Source organism: Styela clava, chromosome 7 (assembly GCF_964204865.1).
Source record: "Styela clava chromosome 7, kaStyClav1.hap1.2, whole genome shotgun sequence".
In the NCBI taxonomy this organism is placed as follows: Eukaryota; Metazoa; Chordata; class Ascidiacea; order Stolidobranchia; family Styelidae; genus Styela; species Styela clava.
The window spans coordinates 22,398,476-22,417,757 of record NC_135256.1 but is presented as its reverse complement, the minus strand read 5'-3'; the positions used below and the strand labels follow the sequence as shown (position 1 = coordinate 22,417,757).

The 19,282-nt window shown below is 35.1% G+C and overlaps 1 protein-coding gene across 1 annotated transcript; it reads right to left on the bottom strand.

The window, feature by feature from the left end:
* Positions 1–11,092: 11,092 nt before the first annotated feature.
* Positions 11,093–17,862, bottom strand: LOC120328929 (uncharacterized). Its single transcript, XM_039395517.2, has 6 exons — positions 17,708–17,862; positions 16,691–16,861; positions 15,788–15,904; positions 14,010–14,143; positions 12,934–13,075; positions 11,093–12,273 (listed from the first exon to the last, which is right to left on the bottom strand). The coding sequence occupies exons 1-6, from the start codon at positions 17,847–17,849 to the stop codon at positions 11,675–11,677; spliced, it is 1,305 nt and encodes a 434-aa protein (XP_039251451.2). The 5' UTR covers positions 17,850–17,862; the 3' UTR covers positions 11,093–11,674.
* Between the last annotated feature and the right edge of the window lie 1,420 nt (positions 17,863–19,282).

Here is a 19,282-nt window from a genome sequence, read left to right as displayed (position 1 = left end):
AATACCCTTATTTTACAATTGCTTTGATTGGAATGTTGGTATCGCAACGGCATTGTTTTTCTTAACATATTTGACCTTTGATTACAAAGCATTTGTTATGAACATTCACGATCTCGTTTTTATATTCTGCTTTATTTTTATTAGTGAAAATAATTTTTGGCGATACCTCATCAACCGCTATTGACGCAAATACGATGTTATCGCAAGCAACTTCTATGTTTCGACGTTTAATGTAAAATAGAAACATTGTTAGAAAAACTGGTGTAAAAATCAAATGCAGATTTTATATATAATAAAATAACTTACTTTACGAGTATGCAGATTATTTAATTTCATTGCAAGAAGTGAATTCAGTTTCTAAAATCCCAAAGTCGAAATTTCAAGGTGAATTATTGTAAAAGTGCAATTAGTTTTACGATTCATTTTAATAACTTGTTTGCTTTCAAGTCAAAGGCTTTGATATTTCTATATCACACTTGTGTTTATCAATGTCGAAACGCAACCTCAAACCGCCTGTACAGAGAAAAAGAAATGACAACATCTTCGAGAAGCAAAAAGTATGAATAAGAGTCTGCATTTTATACAATATTTATTACGCTCGAAGCAATTGCGTTTTTGGTGTCGAGCGAGCCATGTGGACTAAAAATGAGTTTATTTAAAGTAATCTTTGCATTCGTAACATGTATTGGGTTTACTATAAACGAAATTTTCTAAACATTAAAAATCAGCAAAATTTTGTTAAATTTTTCTAAACATGTTGACAAGATTTCGTTAACGTTGTAATTAAAAGTACCTTAATAAAAATTCTTATGATAAAAAAATATTCAACAACTCACCAACGACACACACACGCACTCACACATAGGCTGGTGAATGATGCCGACACAACAGCGACTCTTGGTGTATTTTTCAAGGATCTATATGGTGCCCATGTTTTGATATATTTGCTCTTTCGTATCCACACAAAGCCAATGTGTCATTATTACAAATATCGTCTTATATGAAGATTCAGATAACCCTGACTTACAAGAATAATGAATTGTATTCTTTCTGATAGCGTCAATATTTTCCACGATTTCAGCAGAGTTCCAATTTTACTCGGAACAGATGTAGAATAAGTTTAGAATGTGGTTTCTGTCAAGGCAAATTAAACTTTTCAGGATTATGGTCGCTTCCATGCAAATCTTCAAACTTTTTACCCCTTGCAACCACATTTTGTCCATACTACAAATCTTCCAACTAATTATAAAACAAAGCTACTGTTCGTACTATATGTCATCTACATGCCTGCGAGTGTCACCATTATTTTTGTCTCGTGCTTACATGCTTTCGAATCAGCTAAACCATCTTGCGTTTTCGAATTCGTTCCTAATTGGCGACCAATAATTAATTTAGTCTTGCCGTCATTCGTCAATTGACATCCGCGAGTCTTCAACGAGTATTCAACGTCGCCGTATTGAGTGGATTTCGAAAGTATTTGTTGTTTTGTTGCGTGTCTTGGTGTTTTCCTCGATATAATGTTTATACAGTAGTTCCAGTTCTAAGCTCTGGGATGTACTCAAGTTACAAGTGTAACAACAAGGTATCACCAATGTCTAGTATCAATAAAATATTTCGAAGATTGGTAAGTCATCCTAATCTCAATGATTTTGGTCTGATTCTAACTCATAAATATTCGTAGAAGGCGAATTTCTCGATAGATTCTGGGCATGATATTTTTGTGACAACCTCGCGACAAGGATTCTAGTCTTCAGTCAGTTTGTTCTAAAATGCGATAGAAATAATCTGTAAATAACATGAATGTGAAATACCAGTGGTTATGTCAAAGTTCAATTTGCTTATTTTCACTCTTTTCTTTTCATCGAGTATAAATAAGAATTCAGTATATATGCATTGCTTTCAGTTTGTATTAAAACTCAAGTAAATGCTGTTTATTGGACACAACAATCACATGGTCGAGTAAAATTGTAGATTTCAGTTCAAATTTCTAATTTTTCAAAAACTGTGGGTACAAATTAGGGTGACACCGCGATCTCTCACGACAAACCGAATACAGTATTGTTGTACATAGGTTTTGTACCTGCTACTTAAAAGAGACATTCCCAAATGTACTCCATTCTATTTTTAGACGGTTCTCCTATGTGTGAATATTGGATGGTAAGTCTTATTCATACTATACTACTATTTACGGTAAAAACATCGGAGTAATTGGCGGTCTTGGGAAATTTTAAGATGTAATTATTAGTTTGGATGAGAAGAATTTATCGTGATTTCTCTAGTAACTAAACAGATGTTTCTGAAAGGCTACAAACGATGTTTTTCAAGATCCAAACATGAATCAGAGAAAAAGCGCGACTTTCAGGAGAGCTTTATTCACAACGCATAGTTGGTTAATGGTAGTTAGTTTTATACTTCCGCCTGGAAGTACGCCCGACAAAATAAAACAGGATTATTCCTAACAGGAGAATGAATGGGTTTTTCATCTCCAAATCCTTAATTTGTGCGCCAAATTTGGGGTTGGTAACTTGTTTTTCAGGTTATGACACGCAGGATGGACAGCTGTTTGGGATTTTTTGCGCACTGGTTTAACCCCGTAAAACACACTGCCCCGATATTCCCGACAAAAATTTTTCTTGAAATGTCGGAAATATTTTTTAACGAGTATATCACCTCTTATGTAAAGTTGGCTCACTTAACTTATGTTTTGAACTCCTGTATGTTATATAAAGGACGGTAATAATGCGAGCAAGTTATAATTAGTATATATCAACTTTTGTTTTAGAAATCAGTTAATTTAACCCAATGTAAATCATGAAATATATGAAAAATAGATATTACGGAAAATTTTCTAGAATACAACTTAGAGTCCACAATTATAATCGGGGAACATTTCTTACAGTACAAAATAAACACATTAAAATATGTGTAGTAGGATCAGGATGTAATAATTCATATCAACCGAGTTGAATTTAATCTTGGGGATTAAAAAAACTGGGAAGTAATCGATCGTGATATATCAATCCTATGATGCTGCGATGAAATTTTGTGTTGATTATGTATTTCTTGCTTTAAAAACATTTTTTTGTTATATCGTTGCAAACAATCGAAAGACATTATTATAGTGACATGTACATCTAGACCAGTGGTTCCCAACAGCCGGTCCGCGAAGCTTTTTTGCCGGTTTGCGAGAAATATCGTTGTTTTGTTGCTTTTATGCCGTCTCAATCCCTTTACTGAAGACGAGGTTGCGTTGGTTTATTACGCAATTTCTTTCCCGCCGTCTTGGCGCCGTGTAATCACAATTTTCGCCTTTTCGGCTCCGATTCATCGCGAATGCGCTCCATCAAATCTCGCAAAATTCAGAAACCTAAAAATCGCCACGCGTGCTTTTCTGTTCTGCATGCTTTTCCTGATTAATATTACCATCCACATAAAACGTATGCATATTTCTTTTTTTAAACCAGAAAACAGTCAAGAACACTATAATATTTTAGTAATATATGAACTTGTTGCGGCACTGCAGGTGGTCACGAGACCAAAAAAGCATGAGCCGCTGAGATCTTTTCCAGTATTTGGAGCAGGCACAGCAGGATTCGAGCCTGATGCCAAGATACCGACGACTTTGTTATTGTAATGCAAATTCATTTCGTTTGAGGCGTCGATCAACTGCAAAGGGATTAATATGATAAACCAGATGAAAAAGTAAAAGCTTGATTAAAATAATTGTGATTCTACTTTACAGTCCAGATTTAAAAAAGAATCACTGCCGTAATCTTGGATATCTCTTGATAACGAATACCCATCGCTAAGTAACCGAGCAATCGAACTGTTGTCCGTATTTTCAACCAGTTACATATATATGCGTTGTGCGAAAAAAATATTTTCATCACTAGCTTTAATTAGAACGAAGCAAGGAAATTGGCTGCACGCCGCTACAGAGCTACGTGTTGCAGAAACTTGTTTGAGGCCTCGTTTGCAATCCTATATTAGAAACGAAACAGCAGCAAAATTCCCACTAGAGTTGATTGTGTTTGTACATGTTTTGGCATGTACATGTTTTTCATGTGAGTTGTTTTAAGTGTGCATTTCTTACGCATAATGGGTGCCCAGCACTGCATTTTATTACGCAAATAAATGGTATTATTTGATGTTTCACCCATTTGAATTTTTGGCTGGCACATTGTTTGATGGTTTTATTTCGTGTGAAATGTTTGTAAGTGTGCCTTTCTTTTCTAGAAGCACATTGAGTGCTCGACATTGTATTACGCAAATGTATGTTATTCTTTTTTATTTCGGTCATTTCCATCTTTTGCCGGTCCGCGAGTACATTTAATTCAATTTTACCGGTCCGCCAGGGTAGAAAGGTTGGGAACCATGCACTGCTAGACTAGAGTGACGTCGGTATGGTCAAACTATAAATCATTATTGTCAGTATCTTAGTAATAAGAAAGGAATCGAAAATGAAAATAGGTTTCATAAACGGCCAGGAGCTTGAATAGCGATGAAGGCATGTACGACATATACCACCGAAATACTGATGGTATATTGATAACGAGATAATGGCCAGGTGGTTTGAGATCATATGCCCATTATTTCATTCTGACAAAGAAATATAATGGGCGGAATAATGAAATCTCAAACAAGGGATCCTAAATAGGTTTCGCAATTTCGAAAGTCAAATTAAGTGATTTTCAACCAACGAATCTTTTTTCTTACAGGTATATATCTATTATGGTTCACTGTACAAAAACTGAATAAAATTTGCCCACAATCCCACACCATCTTGGCGCAGCATTGTTTAGAAATAATGTATGTAATCTTACTTAGTGAATGTGTTACGATACAATATAGAACGTCGAAAATTTCGTTCAAAAAATTTATAATTTAGACTAATATAATCTGAAGCAAATTTTTTTTTCAAGCGGAAAACGTATTTGATGTTATTGGTCGTATCTCTTATTACTCATAAATTTATTTCTGCCTTCAAAAACTATTTATTGAAAACAAATAATTCGAAGCTTATCGTCACTAACAAAAATGGGAGAACGGATCCTGGTACGGATAAGTATTGCAAAGTATCGGTGAAACACTGTGTGACGTCATCACTATCATCAATTTGTCAAATTAATAGAGCCGCTCCTTTCACGATGTGACGTTTCGTTCATATGAGAACGGTCGTCATAAGTATAATTTAAACAACTTTAAAATGATGACTTAGTGAAATTTACGGCGCCAATTTTTTTCTCGATAATTCGTTATATACTTTATAAAACTTCCCTCATTTGTCAATTTATTTTTGGAAGTTGCCAATTCATGAGCGCCATAACTACCAATTACCACCCAACGTCGTGCACGAAATATGACTTTTCAGTTGGAATGCAGAGTATCTACTTTCCTTTTGCCAACGTGAAGAATTTTGACGTTTACCGTTATACGTTGTTATACCACCCACGCTGTATGAATAATATAAAATTCTTACGTAACGCTACTTTATGTAATCTGTGACGTTTATGGTTCACAATATTTTGTTATACATTCATGTATATGACTGCTGTATGTTGAAATCAATTCCAAGTAAGTTTCAAGTGAATGTAAGTTGTGTTATTGCAAATGTTTGAATATAAATCCCATCTTGTTCTGAAACGAAATAGCAGGCAACGCAATACTTAAAAGTTAACTTGTTACGGTGCATGTCATCCAATTTGATAGATGTACAGTAATAGGAGAAATATGTTTCTCATTGGCTAATTACCCATATCACGAGAATATTTTGTAATTTCACAGAAGTTCTAATTACGACGGGAGAAAATGATGAGCACTTAGCACAAAAAGTACCTTTTAATTTCGTAATCATGATACATAAAACGCAAAAAAGATACAAAGGTTTCTCGGTGGGTCCATTTGGAAATCACTTGGATTGAAACCGGGATGTCCACGTAAATTTTAAATTGAAAACAGCATACAAAATCCAGGCATATGTACCAGAAATGGTCACCAATTTTTGGTAAATTATAGTTGAAAAAACTTAATTATTGATTGCGTAATCATTCATCCCAAAATAGCAGTTCTTGGTTATTATGTCGCAACGTCGTCTCAATTTCTCTCGTCTAATTTCCCCAGTTTAGATATTTTAGTTCATTTATTATCTAATTTTCGGTGAAATCACGTGAAAAGTCTGAACGTCTCATAATTACACACAATGTTCACATACATAATTGTATACAGCTAATTATGTGGTGTAACTTAACAAAATTTGACAAAAATAACCGAAAATTTAAACAAATGCATTATTCGAATGAAAATCAAAAAATTAAAAAAACGAGAAAATCATCGTCGTTATACTAAATATAATAATGAATATTTAAAATGAAATTCCGAAACTTTTTCCTAAATAACAACTCTACTAGACTTACGTGAAGACACACAGAGTCAAACTTCATTGGTAATTCTAGTTTAGAACTGTTAAGCTTCGTTTCATAAAAAAACTTCCAATGCTTCAAAACGCGATGTGGTCAAGAGATACGATATCATATACGTACATCACAAAGATCCTGGTATGAACTTGGATTATTCCAAAGAAAACAATAAATATCAATATCATTTTAATTAGTGCAACAGGGAAACAGTTTCAATGACTTGCAGTTGAATGCAATTTACGGTTCCTACACAATAACCATTAAATTTTTGGTATATCCACAAGCTTTTTATTTTTCATCACATACGCTTTGTCTTGTTGTTCCAACATGGTGTGACGCGATAACAAAATTGTTGTGTAAACTAATCTTGCAAAATTGCATATCAAATTGCGAAAACATCGACTGAGGATCTATCTATATGTATTTATATTATAGTGATAATGGGAATTTCTTGCCTTAGGGATAAATAGGAATTCTCAAAGTGAAAAATATTCTGTGACTTAAATACCTATACCGATTACAAAATTCCGAATCGACAATGAGATCGAATAAAAATTTGGTTTTGCTGTTTTACCTACAATTCTTTTTATGCACCTAATCCGTCGCCCACAATTTTGTAGCATTTAAAATCTCCACCTTTGTCAAATCGATCATTTCATATTTTTAGTATAGCACACTTCTGACATCTAGAGGAGAGGAGTACCCAAACGCGTACTTTTTAATAAGAGCTGTTGTGTTGGGGAAATTTGCAATCGATTCAGATTTCCGACGATGAAAATGAATTAGTGAAATAATATAAAATAAAATCTAGAACGAAAGGTTTATTCAATTATTTTGCCACGAAGGTAACTTGAACATTTCGGGGGATTTGAGCGCAGAAATAACGCACAAGATATTAAGGCTATCAAATGAGGCATTCAACTACATTTCATTACAAACTTTGTCAAAAGCAGATTTTGAAATATGTCAAGCTGTTACAGAAATAAACTAGAAGTGTACTTAAAACATGAAAAGTTTATTCGCATTGGTGGCTGAAACCAGGTTAGAGTGGCACCTCAGGATCCTCTATGGCCGTGGTTTTGATCTTTGTGAACCTGCCCTACGTTATTCTGCAAGCTTTCGTCGAACCCCAACGTTTTGAACAATAAGCAACGCAAAACAAGGAACGCAACGTGCACTTTATAAGAGGGGAGCTATCGTCTTCAATCTTCTTTAATAGATAGAATATGAATGCTTTGGATGAGTTTTTAGGTTTCAATAAAAAAGTCAAGCATTATCAAACATCAACCACCAATTATCCGAACATTTCTCTTTGTAAAAACTCTTAGATATCAATGAATTGTGACAAAATAACTACTGTATGCTACGATAGTTTAGGCAACAACGGACTTGTTGGTAGAAAGATGCCATAACATTCTCAATCGGGAGCCGTGGTACCACAAGAGGGCAATAGAACAATTAAGGGGCTACAAATAAGCGCTTTAAATAAATGATTTTGATGCGATTTCGTTTGCAAATTTTTTTTATAATAAAATTTCCTGTTCTCCGTTGTTTCATTATCTGAAAATGTTGCTTCCAATCATGGGGGGATTCACTTTTCTTGTGCATGAACGGTTTGATCATAATGGGAGTCGGAATCTAGCGATCAAAATAACCTTATAAATACCTCTGCGCTGTGCGAATTCTAACTATTCCAGTTGGTTAGTTACCCACCTACTTATCCAGCAGGCATTGCTCGTATTTAAGTTATGTGGCTAGAAATAGGAAAATACCCAAAGCGAAAATTGCAACTAAAATACTAAATGATCGATCCCTTGAATGAGTTGATGGCCCAAGTTCATTGCCCAGGTTTTAAATACCAGTAATATGCGGGAAGCAAAGCATTGTGCGTTGTTTTACGGAATTATAATATTTAGATAATAAGATAATATTAAGCGTCATGTTAAGGTCGTCCAGGACGGGTGATGCTAATTTTAAGCAAGTCTACTATAATGTTGTATGCTACGAATTCTATTTTTTAATGAACTTCAACTTATTTCTCATTCATTCATGTACACTTTCTTCCAATTTTCAGCTTGCGTATAACATTAAGCTACATTTTATTTGTACCTTTTGAATAATATGTCGTACATGCAAATGATGAACCTGAACCCCCGACGTTTTTCATAACAACCTGGGATATTTTGAAGCAAAAATCATTCAAAAACGCTATCATACAGAAGTACACCCGCGACATCAGTGACGAAACACCGAGTTTTTTATGGAGTTTACTTAGATCTGGCTTTACTTGACTGGTTCAATATGACTTATGTGCAAAGCTATACGTAGTTATGCTATTTTTTGAAATGAACAATTTTCAGAAGTTTTCGTCGAACCCCTGGAACAGCTCCACGGAGCTCCAGCTGTTAGACGGAACCCCGGTTGAGAAAGGTTTTCATTGTGAGATGATAGGGACATCGTAAGGAAACAGTGTCACATTGTATGCAAGTTCATATTTTTAGGGCCGCATGAAGTCGTATTGTGGGCCGTATTGTGCTAAATTTTGTTCGAAGCAATAGGCAGTAAAAATTGGGAATAAATACAAACCAAGAATTTCTGAAATTTTTAACCCTTAAATCGGTCGGTGCTTCTGAAGTATGCGTACCAAGATGGCGGACACCGGAACGTAGTATGTGTACCAAGTTGGGGTTAGGCCATAATTTTAGAAATACTATGGGAGTCATTTGGCTAGTCCCCGAACTCGTAATAGAACTAAAAAAAGGAAAATTGAAATACAATTATGGCCTAAACCTAATCTGGTACACATACTACGTTCCGGTGTCCGCCATCTTGGTACGCATACTTCAGGAGTACCAATTGGTCGACATAGAAACTGTTAAGGAATTGACACAATTGATCTAAAAAGGCGAATTCAACATCTCTGAATGCCCCACCAGTAATGATGAATTACTGTTTCAGATGAAAAGAGAGCTGAATATGTTCTTGATCGTGGTATTGATGTTCTTGTCAAAGAACGAATACTTGCTATTCATTGGAATGTGGCAAATGATGATTCGAGGTTTATATTTCTGACAAATCAAACACTGGTAGAAGCATACTTTTAGTTGTAGCATCCGTTGTCGACCCAGTTCGAATAACAGCTTCAATACCGCTCCATGCAAAGCTATTGTTTCGAGAACTGCTGTATTTTACCGGTGGTAGAAAGCAGCTCATTGGTTCAAGAAATATTCGGACACCGGAGACCGGACAAGCTTACTGAATTACTGTCAAGACTAGGGTTACCATAGTTTTGTGACTTCAAATCGGGACGCCTCGAAAGACAACGACCCCTTAACTGTGATTTTGTAACATTTTCCGATTTTACCACATAGGCCTACATTCCTACATTTAAAGCTTTTCTTTATTGACCATATTGTTATCGAAATTTCATGCGCATATTCTCTGTCCAAATATCGGGTTCAGTTCGAAAAATAGGAAGGAATTGACGTTAACGATACCGGTACAAATAATTCGAATTTAGACTAATTAGTATTGGTTTTACATGCGATACGGCTGCCATCAATGGGAATCAGCGGGAAACGAACGCATTCACCTTCAGTAAGTAGGCTAGCGCTGCGCTACACAGAAACAACAGTAACGAGAACATGTTTGTGTATTATGCTGGAAAAGCGGGACTTTTGGCTGACTTATCGGGACGGCGGGACAAAACGCTGAAAAGCGGGACTGTCCCGCCTAAAGCCGGACGTATGGTAAGACTGACTGTGCAGGAACTGAGCAATGCTGAAAGAGCAATCACCGGAACTATCCAAAGACAAATGAAGTAAACTTCCGTACATTTGGTGATGATCAAGTGTTTGATAATTTTTTACCACACATGACAATTCTTCTGTGTTTGAAGTATTGTGGGATTATGGATTTCAGCTTGCTTATATCGCATGTACGATAGGGGGGAAATTGGAGAGGATTTTCTAGACATAGACTGATGTTGCGGTCAGACCCTGACAAGCTTCTGCAGCCAGAGTGAGCGAAATAGCTCAAACGTGGAAATGAAAATGTAGCTTTTTCGTGGGAGGATATTAAAAAGGTGGCGTTGCACACGAAACATCGATCTTGGATTTCTTCAAAAAATCATTCTGTGACATGTCAAAATACAATGGATATTGCTACAAGTATTCATGTACCACTAAAGACCAAACTTAAGAATATGGGTGTGCGCGCACATAACGCCGCTGAATGCTGCTTGGATTATAACAATGTATTTCATTTACTTTACACTCCTCTTACACTCAATAATTCCTTTGTATTATTATAAGTAAAAACCATTGTAAAATATTTTGGTAAACTAAAGATCACAACCATGAATTAACTAAATACTAAGTGTGTAACGGTAATATTCAGCGGGGCATCGCAATTAAACAGAGAGCAACTCTAATATCGATGAACTTGCCTCGCTACATGCCTCAAATTTATTGTCTGTATATGTAGCCTACATCATTTGAATTGCGATATACATAAATTGAGTTGGCTGCATATGAATATGACATTGGTTCTATATGCATATTTCGTTGGCTGTATATGATTTGGCTGTATTTGCATATCACGTTGCCAACTCCGATCAGAATATCAAATAAATGTAAGCCTACTCTGAAAAAGTACACTATCCAAGGCTCCCATCATATGTGAAAAGCTCTAATGTTTATTATGCTAGCTATGAAAAGTGAATGAACATAATAAAACATTTACAATATAGCACGATACGTGCACAAGTCAAAAAACATTATGCTTTGTTTATTTTATAAGGCGACTTGGGTAGTCCTGGAGCATAGTTTTATTAGTATATATATAGGAAATTACATAGTTTTATTAGTATATATATAGGAAATTACATTAATATTTACATTTTACAAACAACAACAAAGGCGTCATTTGGAAATCTAGCATTTTATCCCCAATTTGAACAACAAGTTCATTAACAGCATAATAAACAACAACCCGCACCTGTCGTCTAGTTTTCAAATCGGCAAAAACGAAATCAGCGATATCCGCTTTTAAAGTTTCCATTCAATGGCGATAATACGGCGATAAACCTTTGTTATGGTTTAACTTGGAAAATAATTGACAAGCATTAGTATTTTAGGAAAGTAAAATTAAAGATATCAGATCGTAAAATGGTTCAGTTTGGTGAAAACCATGACGAATTTGGATATCGGCCTATTTAAAACATATATCAAATTAATAATAAATCTGGTAAATTTTCCTCATGCTAATTTTTGATATATCATTGAGGTATCTAAGGTGTCTACAGCATCAGGCGACATTCGTGTCATGTGCACTGTACTGTTGTCGTAATAATTAAATCTGCGGCGTTTTTGATTTCTCAAGAAGCACAATGTTGCTGCCACAAGAACAAGAATGCCAATAACTATTCCAACAGCAGCTCCAACAACCGAAATATTTTTGGAATGTTTTGTTGAAAGTCCGCCACTCGGCAGAGATATGGAAATGTTTGTTTGTAGATCTGTTATCGTGCTCTGTTCTGCAGAAACCGAGTAATCTGATGCAGTAAATGGTTCAATTATCGTAGTAGATTGAGTTGAATTCGCAACGAAAGTTCTTGTTTTGTTTGATTGTGGGACAGAATTTGTCTGTAAAAACGTTCTCAAAGTTCCTGAACTATTGATAAAAGTTGGCAAATAAGAAACTCCAGGTTTGTAACTATCAGTTAAATCTGTTGTTGCAGAAAATTGCTTCGCAGTTGACATTTTTTCACTATTGATTATAGGTGTTGTTGTCATTGCTTTAGTAGTGAAAGTTGTCGTAGTTCCCTTAACAGGAGGAGCTGCTTCAGATGGAGAAACTGTAAAAAAGAAGATATTTCATCTTAATGTATTATCATAAAATTATATTTTGAAAGACAACTCTTTAATTTATTATTCATTTAATTTTCAGCACAATGTCAGGGTACATTTGGCTGAAGCGCCATTACATAAGTAACAATCGGAAACGTTATTCTAATAAAACTACGACACGATACGCTGAAGTTACTACTTTTCATGGCATATATGCATTAGTCATTTATAATATATATTATTAATCATGTTAATATGACTATTGCTCGATGAATAATGCATATGATTCTAGTGACAACGGGATCAGAATAGCGTCCTTTGTACTTCTTTAGATATACCGTACATCAAGTACATATAGTGACAGTTATGTTTAAGTGGATCGTATTTAACGTAGCAATTGAAAAGATCAAGTTCTACGCGTACGTGCGGGTATTGTGAGCAATAAATGACTATAGCCCAGTATTGCCTTCCGTCATAGAGTTCATTCAAACAACGACATGTTTATGTATCACCCTCAACTGAAATCACTCTAAATAATATTTACTCTTAATACAAAATCGTGCTACAAAATAATTATTTCAACGGCGCAGAATAACTCACTCATGCTGAATTCTGTCAGCATTAGATGATAGGATAAAACAGACATTTTCTAATTCGAGTTCACTTACAAGCGCAGTCGCTAGGATTATTCAGAGGATCAAAGGTGATATCATCCAGTACTATGTTCCCACTTGGTCCTTTGTCCCAGTCAAAAGCTTCAAACATCAAAATTTTCCTCATATTTGAAAGTTTTGGTGGTTTTATGGCGACCTGTTGTTTAGATATAGAAATATTATATTTATTAACTATATGAATTTATTACAGGAATCAGAAGGAGACATCATGGAGTGCTATATCTTGCCAAGCTCACATAACGGATTTTTTTTACTATCTGTCTTTTACATAATGGCAACATTTTCACTTTTAAAATATTGTGTTTCTGAAGCACACAACTATATCATAAAGCTTTTCGGTAGTTAAGATATGTTGTGATTATTCTTTTATGATAATTGACTCAAAGACTTCCGAAAGTTTTCTTTCTCCATAAAAGTCACATGATATTTGACAAACAACACAATGTCACGAGTTCGCGTAACTTGGTAAATTTGCCCTTTTCACCTAAACTTTCGCGGTTTGACGGAGAAATTAAGTGTAAACATTACATATATTAATTAATGGACTTTGTAACCATTCGTGCACTCTCCTTCCCTTAATGAGATTTTTGCATTGAAGACTTACTTACTACTTACTATATATATTATACACATGACCACAAATTGTCTAAATATATGATATAAATGCTTTATTTGCTCGAAAACGAGAGAGCCCCCAGTATTCCTGCCGACACCAAAGTCCATCCTCTCATTTTATCTGATATAGAATTACTGCGCAATTTTGCAAAATTCAGGGTTATTTGTGTTCTCATCTTTTCCACCGTGCAGAAGACGCGCTGACATTCTGGTTTGTCTTAAAAAATAGACGACTCGACATAGCACAGTCTTATCGCCCACAGTACTTTGTTTCGTGCCAGTAGCTGTTTCATTTACCACTGCTCCTGTTATGTGGACGCAGACTACATCATCAAAGAAATAGCGTATGTATTGTAATATTCAAAAATAACTGGTATGAATTTCAATAAAGGGTAATTATCAACGCACATGATGCTCGACAAAATATATATTATCACGTATATGAAAAGACTTACTGCGCCTTGTTGCCACAATCCACCTTGAGATCCATATAATTCCCATCTTATGCGAAAACTTGATATATCTGGCAGTTTTAACTTGGACGGATTAAAATCTATTTCATAGAGTTTAAGATGTCCCATGTGTCTACCTGCATGAACAATACATTGTACAATTATGTTCTCACTTTATAGAGACTGTGAGCACAAACTTGGCAACCAGTTTATGTATACATATGATATAACGTTTAGGGTTACAACAAGTTTGTCTCTTTGGTCACGGAAAAAGAGCATAAACCAAAATCATAATTAGTACTCATAGTCCCGATTTAAACAAGTTGTCCTGCCGCCCCACCGGTAGACATAAATATCCTGGTTATGCAGTATGGCAGTCAGGAATATATTTTTTATTTGATATTCATACAAACTTTTCCTAGCAAGAGAGTAGATTTACCATTCATTATCAACTCACTTAACTAGTTTAGATATAGAGAGAAATTGTTATGTCATAGTTATGATATGAAATATAAACCGTACGATAGTTTAACACCCAACTGTATTACCGTTATTAAATTATCAAAATTCCTAAAACAAAGTACAAGTCTTCTGATGAGGTAAGAAAGATTTTCATCAATTGAAGAAAGGGCCGATATAGAATATTTTAATAACTGTCCCGTTTTTTTGCATCATTTGTTTATGGTAAGCCTATTCATAGTCGACATTTTACGCGCTAATGTATCCGGCATTCTTCTAAATATGAGCAATCATCGGGAACCGACAAAAACTAAAAGGATCGGGACCATTCAGTTGGCCGGCAGCTCAAAACCTCTGCTATAAACCATGTTGGTTGTAATCAAGTTCAAGATATTTTTTTTACTAAATATGGCAATGGGGGGGGGGGGGTGAACAAATGTAAAATTATGGTGGTCACCATACGACATCGGAAAAGCACATTGACCAGTCAATATTAATAGCATCACAATGAACAAATTCCAAGTGTAAACATGCACCTTATCGCACGGTCCTTTTTTTATGTATCTTCGCCTTCGCCTTCGTTTCTTTTTTTTTTTTATATAGATATTTGATAATAAATAATCATTTAACGCCTACAGGTTAAAGATAACTGGGCTGAAAACTGAGTCTTTCTACAGCGAGAACGTAGACCAATTTCCAAAGGTTTGAATCCCAGTAATGTCTGCTATGGCCGCTATGCTTTTAATGGCTTTATTTTGCTGTCCACTTTTTGATTGCCAAATATACCCAAATGATAGCCAAATTCATTCCCAAAAACATTCCCGGTCGATATCCTGGCTTGTCCATAAGAAACGTTCAATGGAATGGGATGAGATGGGACTGCACACATCTGTATTTTCCATGGGACACGAAAAAAGTATGATTCTCAAGAAATGATGGTGAAACATTTTGTTATGGACTTCGTGTTCATATATTTGAGCATAGCTCTCTTTTTAGTTACAAAGATCAAAATATATTCAGCCTTAACAATATACTTCGTGAAGAGGCTGATGGACACATGTATATTAGTTATGAATATCAAGTTAACAAAGTCCGTAATTTTTTTGTTTTTGTTTTACATGTCTATTCGTACATGTAGTCCTATTTAGTAGACGCTAAACCCAAATTTAACAATTTTTATTGAATTTTATTTCAATGGGAACCCCATGGGATAAGATGGAATGGGACAGGCATACCTGCTATGGGTTGGGAATGGGACAGAAAAATATGTCCCATGGACAAGCCTGTCGATACCTCTACCATTTTTATTGGATGAATCTTACCTCTCATATGGTACCAAAATTTAAAACAGCCATCTTGGTTAAGGTCGAACGGGAGTGTACGGAGTTTAGCTGTTCGGTTGTTCCATCTTCCTGCTTTGATGTACATATATCCCCCATCTATAAGAAAATGTAAAGTACTACATCTAGCTTTTGACATCAAATCAACCAAACTAAATTACTTTGATCGTAAGTTTCTTTTTTTAATCATCTTATCCGTGCTTCGTACTTTGTGTTGTGAAATAAACAATTGATTGATTGCATTTTGTGATTGTACATATTATATTTTTATTATCAATTATTATTACTTCACAGGACCTGATTACCCGGTCCGCTGGACTTTTTGTTTTGACGTGAGTCGGGTCACTGCGTTTCGTTTCATTGACTATCAGCATTTGCAATATATTCAAGTCCAGTTTGATGCTGAACTCAGGTACAAAAACGCGGAAACGGTTGGGTTGGATATTTTCAATCATGGAGGTGACATGGAGGTAAAGTACTAGAATCGCAAAAAATCTAAGTATCGCAGTTTTCAGCCCGTTCTTGCAATCTGAACGGTGGGTATTCTTTTCACAAAGGGACGTGTAATCTAAAAGTAATCTGTAAACAATTTTTACTTGAGGATTAGTGTATAACTGATTTATAGTAATATCGTCCTCATTGAACGGTTCCAATGCCGTTATGTAACGTAGAGTAGATATCAAAGGATAGTACTGACACATTCCAGTTAAAGATGGGGTCGTTTATATTAGTAGCGCTTCATTGGTGACAGATTTATAAAGATGTATGAACATTTCCTATGAACCTAGCCTAATTACTATGCGCACGTAATCGAGCTTGTGGGTGTTTTACCACTGTGCAGTCGAATGCAACTTGTGTTTTATGTCTTTTTAATGGATATAATACCTCCGCCGTGATCATCTTTAGTTCCCGTTCTTCCACCTCTTCTTCTATTCTTTCTGTGGGAATCTTTACCTTCTCCTAATTTCCAGTCAAAATCATCACTGAATAAAACTTGACCCCAACCACAAGTTGTGTAAGAATCAAAATCGCATGCTACGTCATCTGGCCATTTAACTGAAAAGCAAAATAGAATTATGTAACGTATGGCTCGTTTTGTTATTCTACAAAATTATTTTGAGATGCCATTTCACCAAAAGTAAACTTTTCTTTCAATAAAACATCGAAAAGCGATTATCATAATGTTGTGTGATACAGGAGAGATGATGCTCGAATATTTGGACACGAAAGCCAAAACGAAGTAGTACGGATATGTTTTTGTCACAGTAGACTACCCCACTTTTAGCATTTTTGCCTGGCCATTACGCGAACGCGAAATCGCTACAAGATGCGCAAGTTTAAATTCTGTTGACGTCATCACACACAAAATGCGACTCCCGTAGAGCACCTGAATATTTTAGAAAAACCTAAAATTAATAGCCTTCTTGCGATGATGTAGCGATACAATCTTAGTAATTGAAAAAGCAATTGGTTCAGTAATTTATGAGAAAAGTGGTCCATATAGTGTCCAATAAAGTGAAACGAATATTCCAATATCAATTATAACGTGTGTGCCAACACCACATTATTGATCCGTGTTTAAACTTCGTGTTATGCATAACAATTATGTATATATAAGATGCGTCAAGGGTGTGACTAATGTTGACCCAGTTTGAAATCGACAAAATATTTCCCTTGAAACAAATGAAGCATGTTTGAACGTTTCTATGATATATGTTTAACACTTTATGACAAACACAAATCGGGAAAACCAACACTTTGAATGGTGAATTTCTACTTCGTCTATAGCTACTCATTGCATCTTGTGAATAAAACGTTAACGAAACGTCATTTTGAGCACCATAAGATTAAATCAAATTCCACGATGTGATGTCTCACGAATTAATAATGAAAGCTAATAACCTGTCGTTGAAGTACTGCTGACTGTAGGCACTGCTCCTCTTGCTAGGCCGGTTTCGTTAAAGTCTACCAGCCTAATTGATGTTACCCCTGTGATGTGGAATAGAGTGACAAGCAGGTTCAATAACCAGAATATAAAATACATCGTAATTAATTACTTTCCTACAAAAAAAAAATGAAATTGTTGATATTATTTTAAACAACGCCTGATTAGGTGATATTATAAACAAAATTCAAGTACTATAGAGTAATAGTAATCCTGCCCAGCTATGTCTGAGTATAGTATACTAATATCTTCTGTACTGTACTATTAACATTACGTAAGTCGATCTTTCTTTAACGAGTGATTCAACACAGAGTTCTGAACATCAATTTAGTCGCTTATGTTGCAAATGGACGAATTACTCACTATCTGTAGAAACGGAGACGACTTTCTCTGCTGATCCTCGAACCTCGACAATGCAAATTTGAAGTAATTTGTTGTAACACGTCCGAATGAAATCATCTCTTACAAATTGGATAAATATAGATGCTGTTCTATTCTACATTGATAAGTTTAACTGAAAGAACGCATGACTTCTTGATTAAGAAATGACATCTCGTTCAAGATTGTCGAATTAAATGATTATTAATTTTATATATTTATATTTTTAAAGGATTCCATGAAATAAGTTATACTTAACTAACCCCACGCTTCAAGCAACGCCGAGCAAAAGTAAATGCTCGCCACACAGCTTCGCAGCCAGTCTTTCATTTCTAAATAATATTGCTTACTTATTAGCAGCGAACACTCTTATAGTTTAGTCGCTTAGTGAAAATTTTAGCTTATGAAACACAAATTTGCTTCATTTTCCATAATAATAATCATAACATTTTCACCTCACTTATAACCTCATTTTACCAAGTGTAAACGTAATTCATAATTTGCGGTACCAACTGCTCGTAACTCTCAACAATTTCCGGTAATTCAACTTGTTTCCGATTTGAAGTTTATTTTTGTGCTTCTACGTCTTTTCGCTACGCAAAATTTAATAATTCGTTGTCGTTTATAAATTTAAAATTCCAATTTTGGTAAATCATTTAAAATCTAGCATATCGTTGTGACCACCATTTGCATGTATGCTTTATTGATGTTGGTTTCGATTTTATCATATGCATAACGTTTGGCCATCGTTTGAGTCGCGAACACAGGCCTATACAGACTGTCAAGTATGAATATATCGTTTCGTTGAATTGTTGCTGATGATGTTGTTGAAATTACGTCTGTTTTTGTTGCTGGGAAAAATCCGCTTTTCTCTGCAACAAATGGACCTATCGACTTAAATTTCCAGCACTTAAAGTAGTTAGGAGATATCGCAAAAGGGCTATTGGGTGGTTTGATTTGATTAAAGGTAAACAATATCTGTTATTGTTTTCCTTCGATTAAAAATGTTGTTGTTGTTCTTTGTATTCCTTCTGGTATTCTTCTTTCTGTTTTTGCTATTCTTGCTATTGTCGTCTTTCTGTCGCTAAAAAGCTATTAGTTTTATTTTTTCAAAAATTTCTGTGGGTTCTATGCGATGCGTTTTTCCAGTTTGA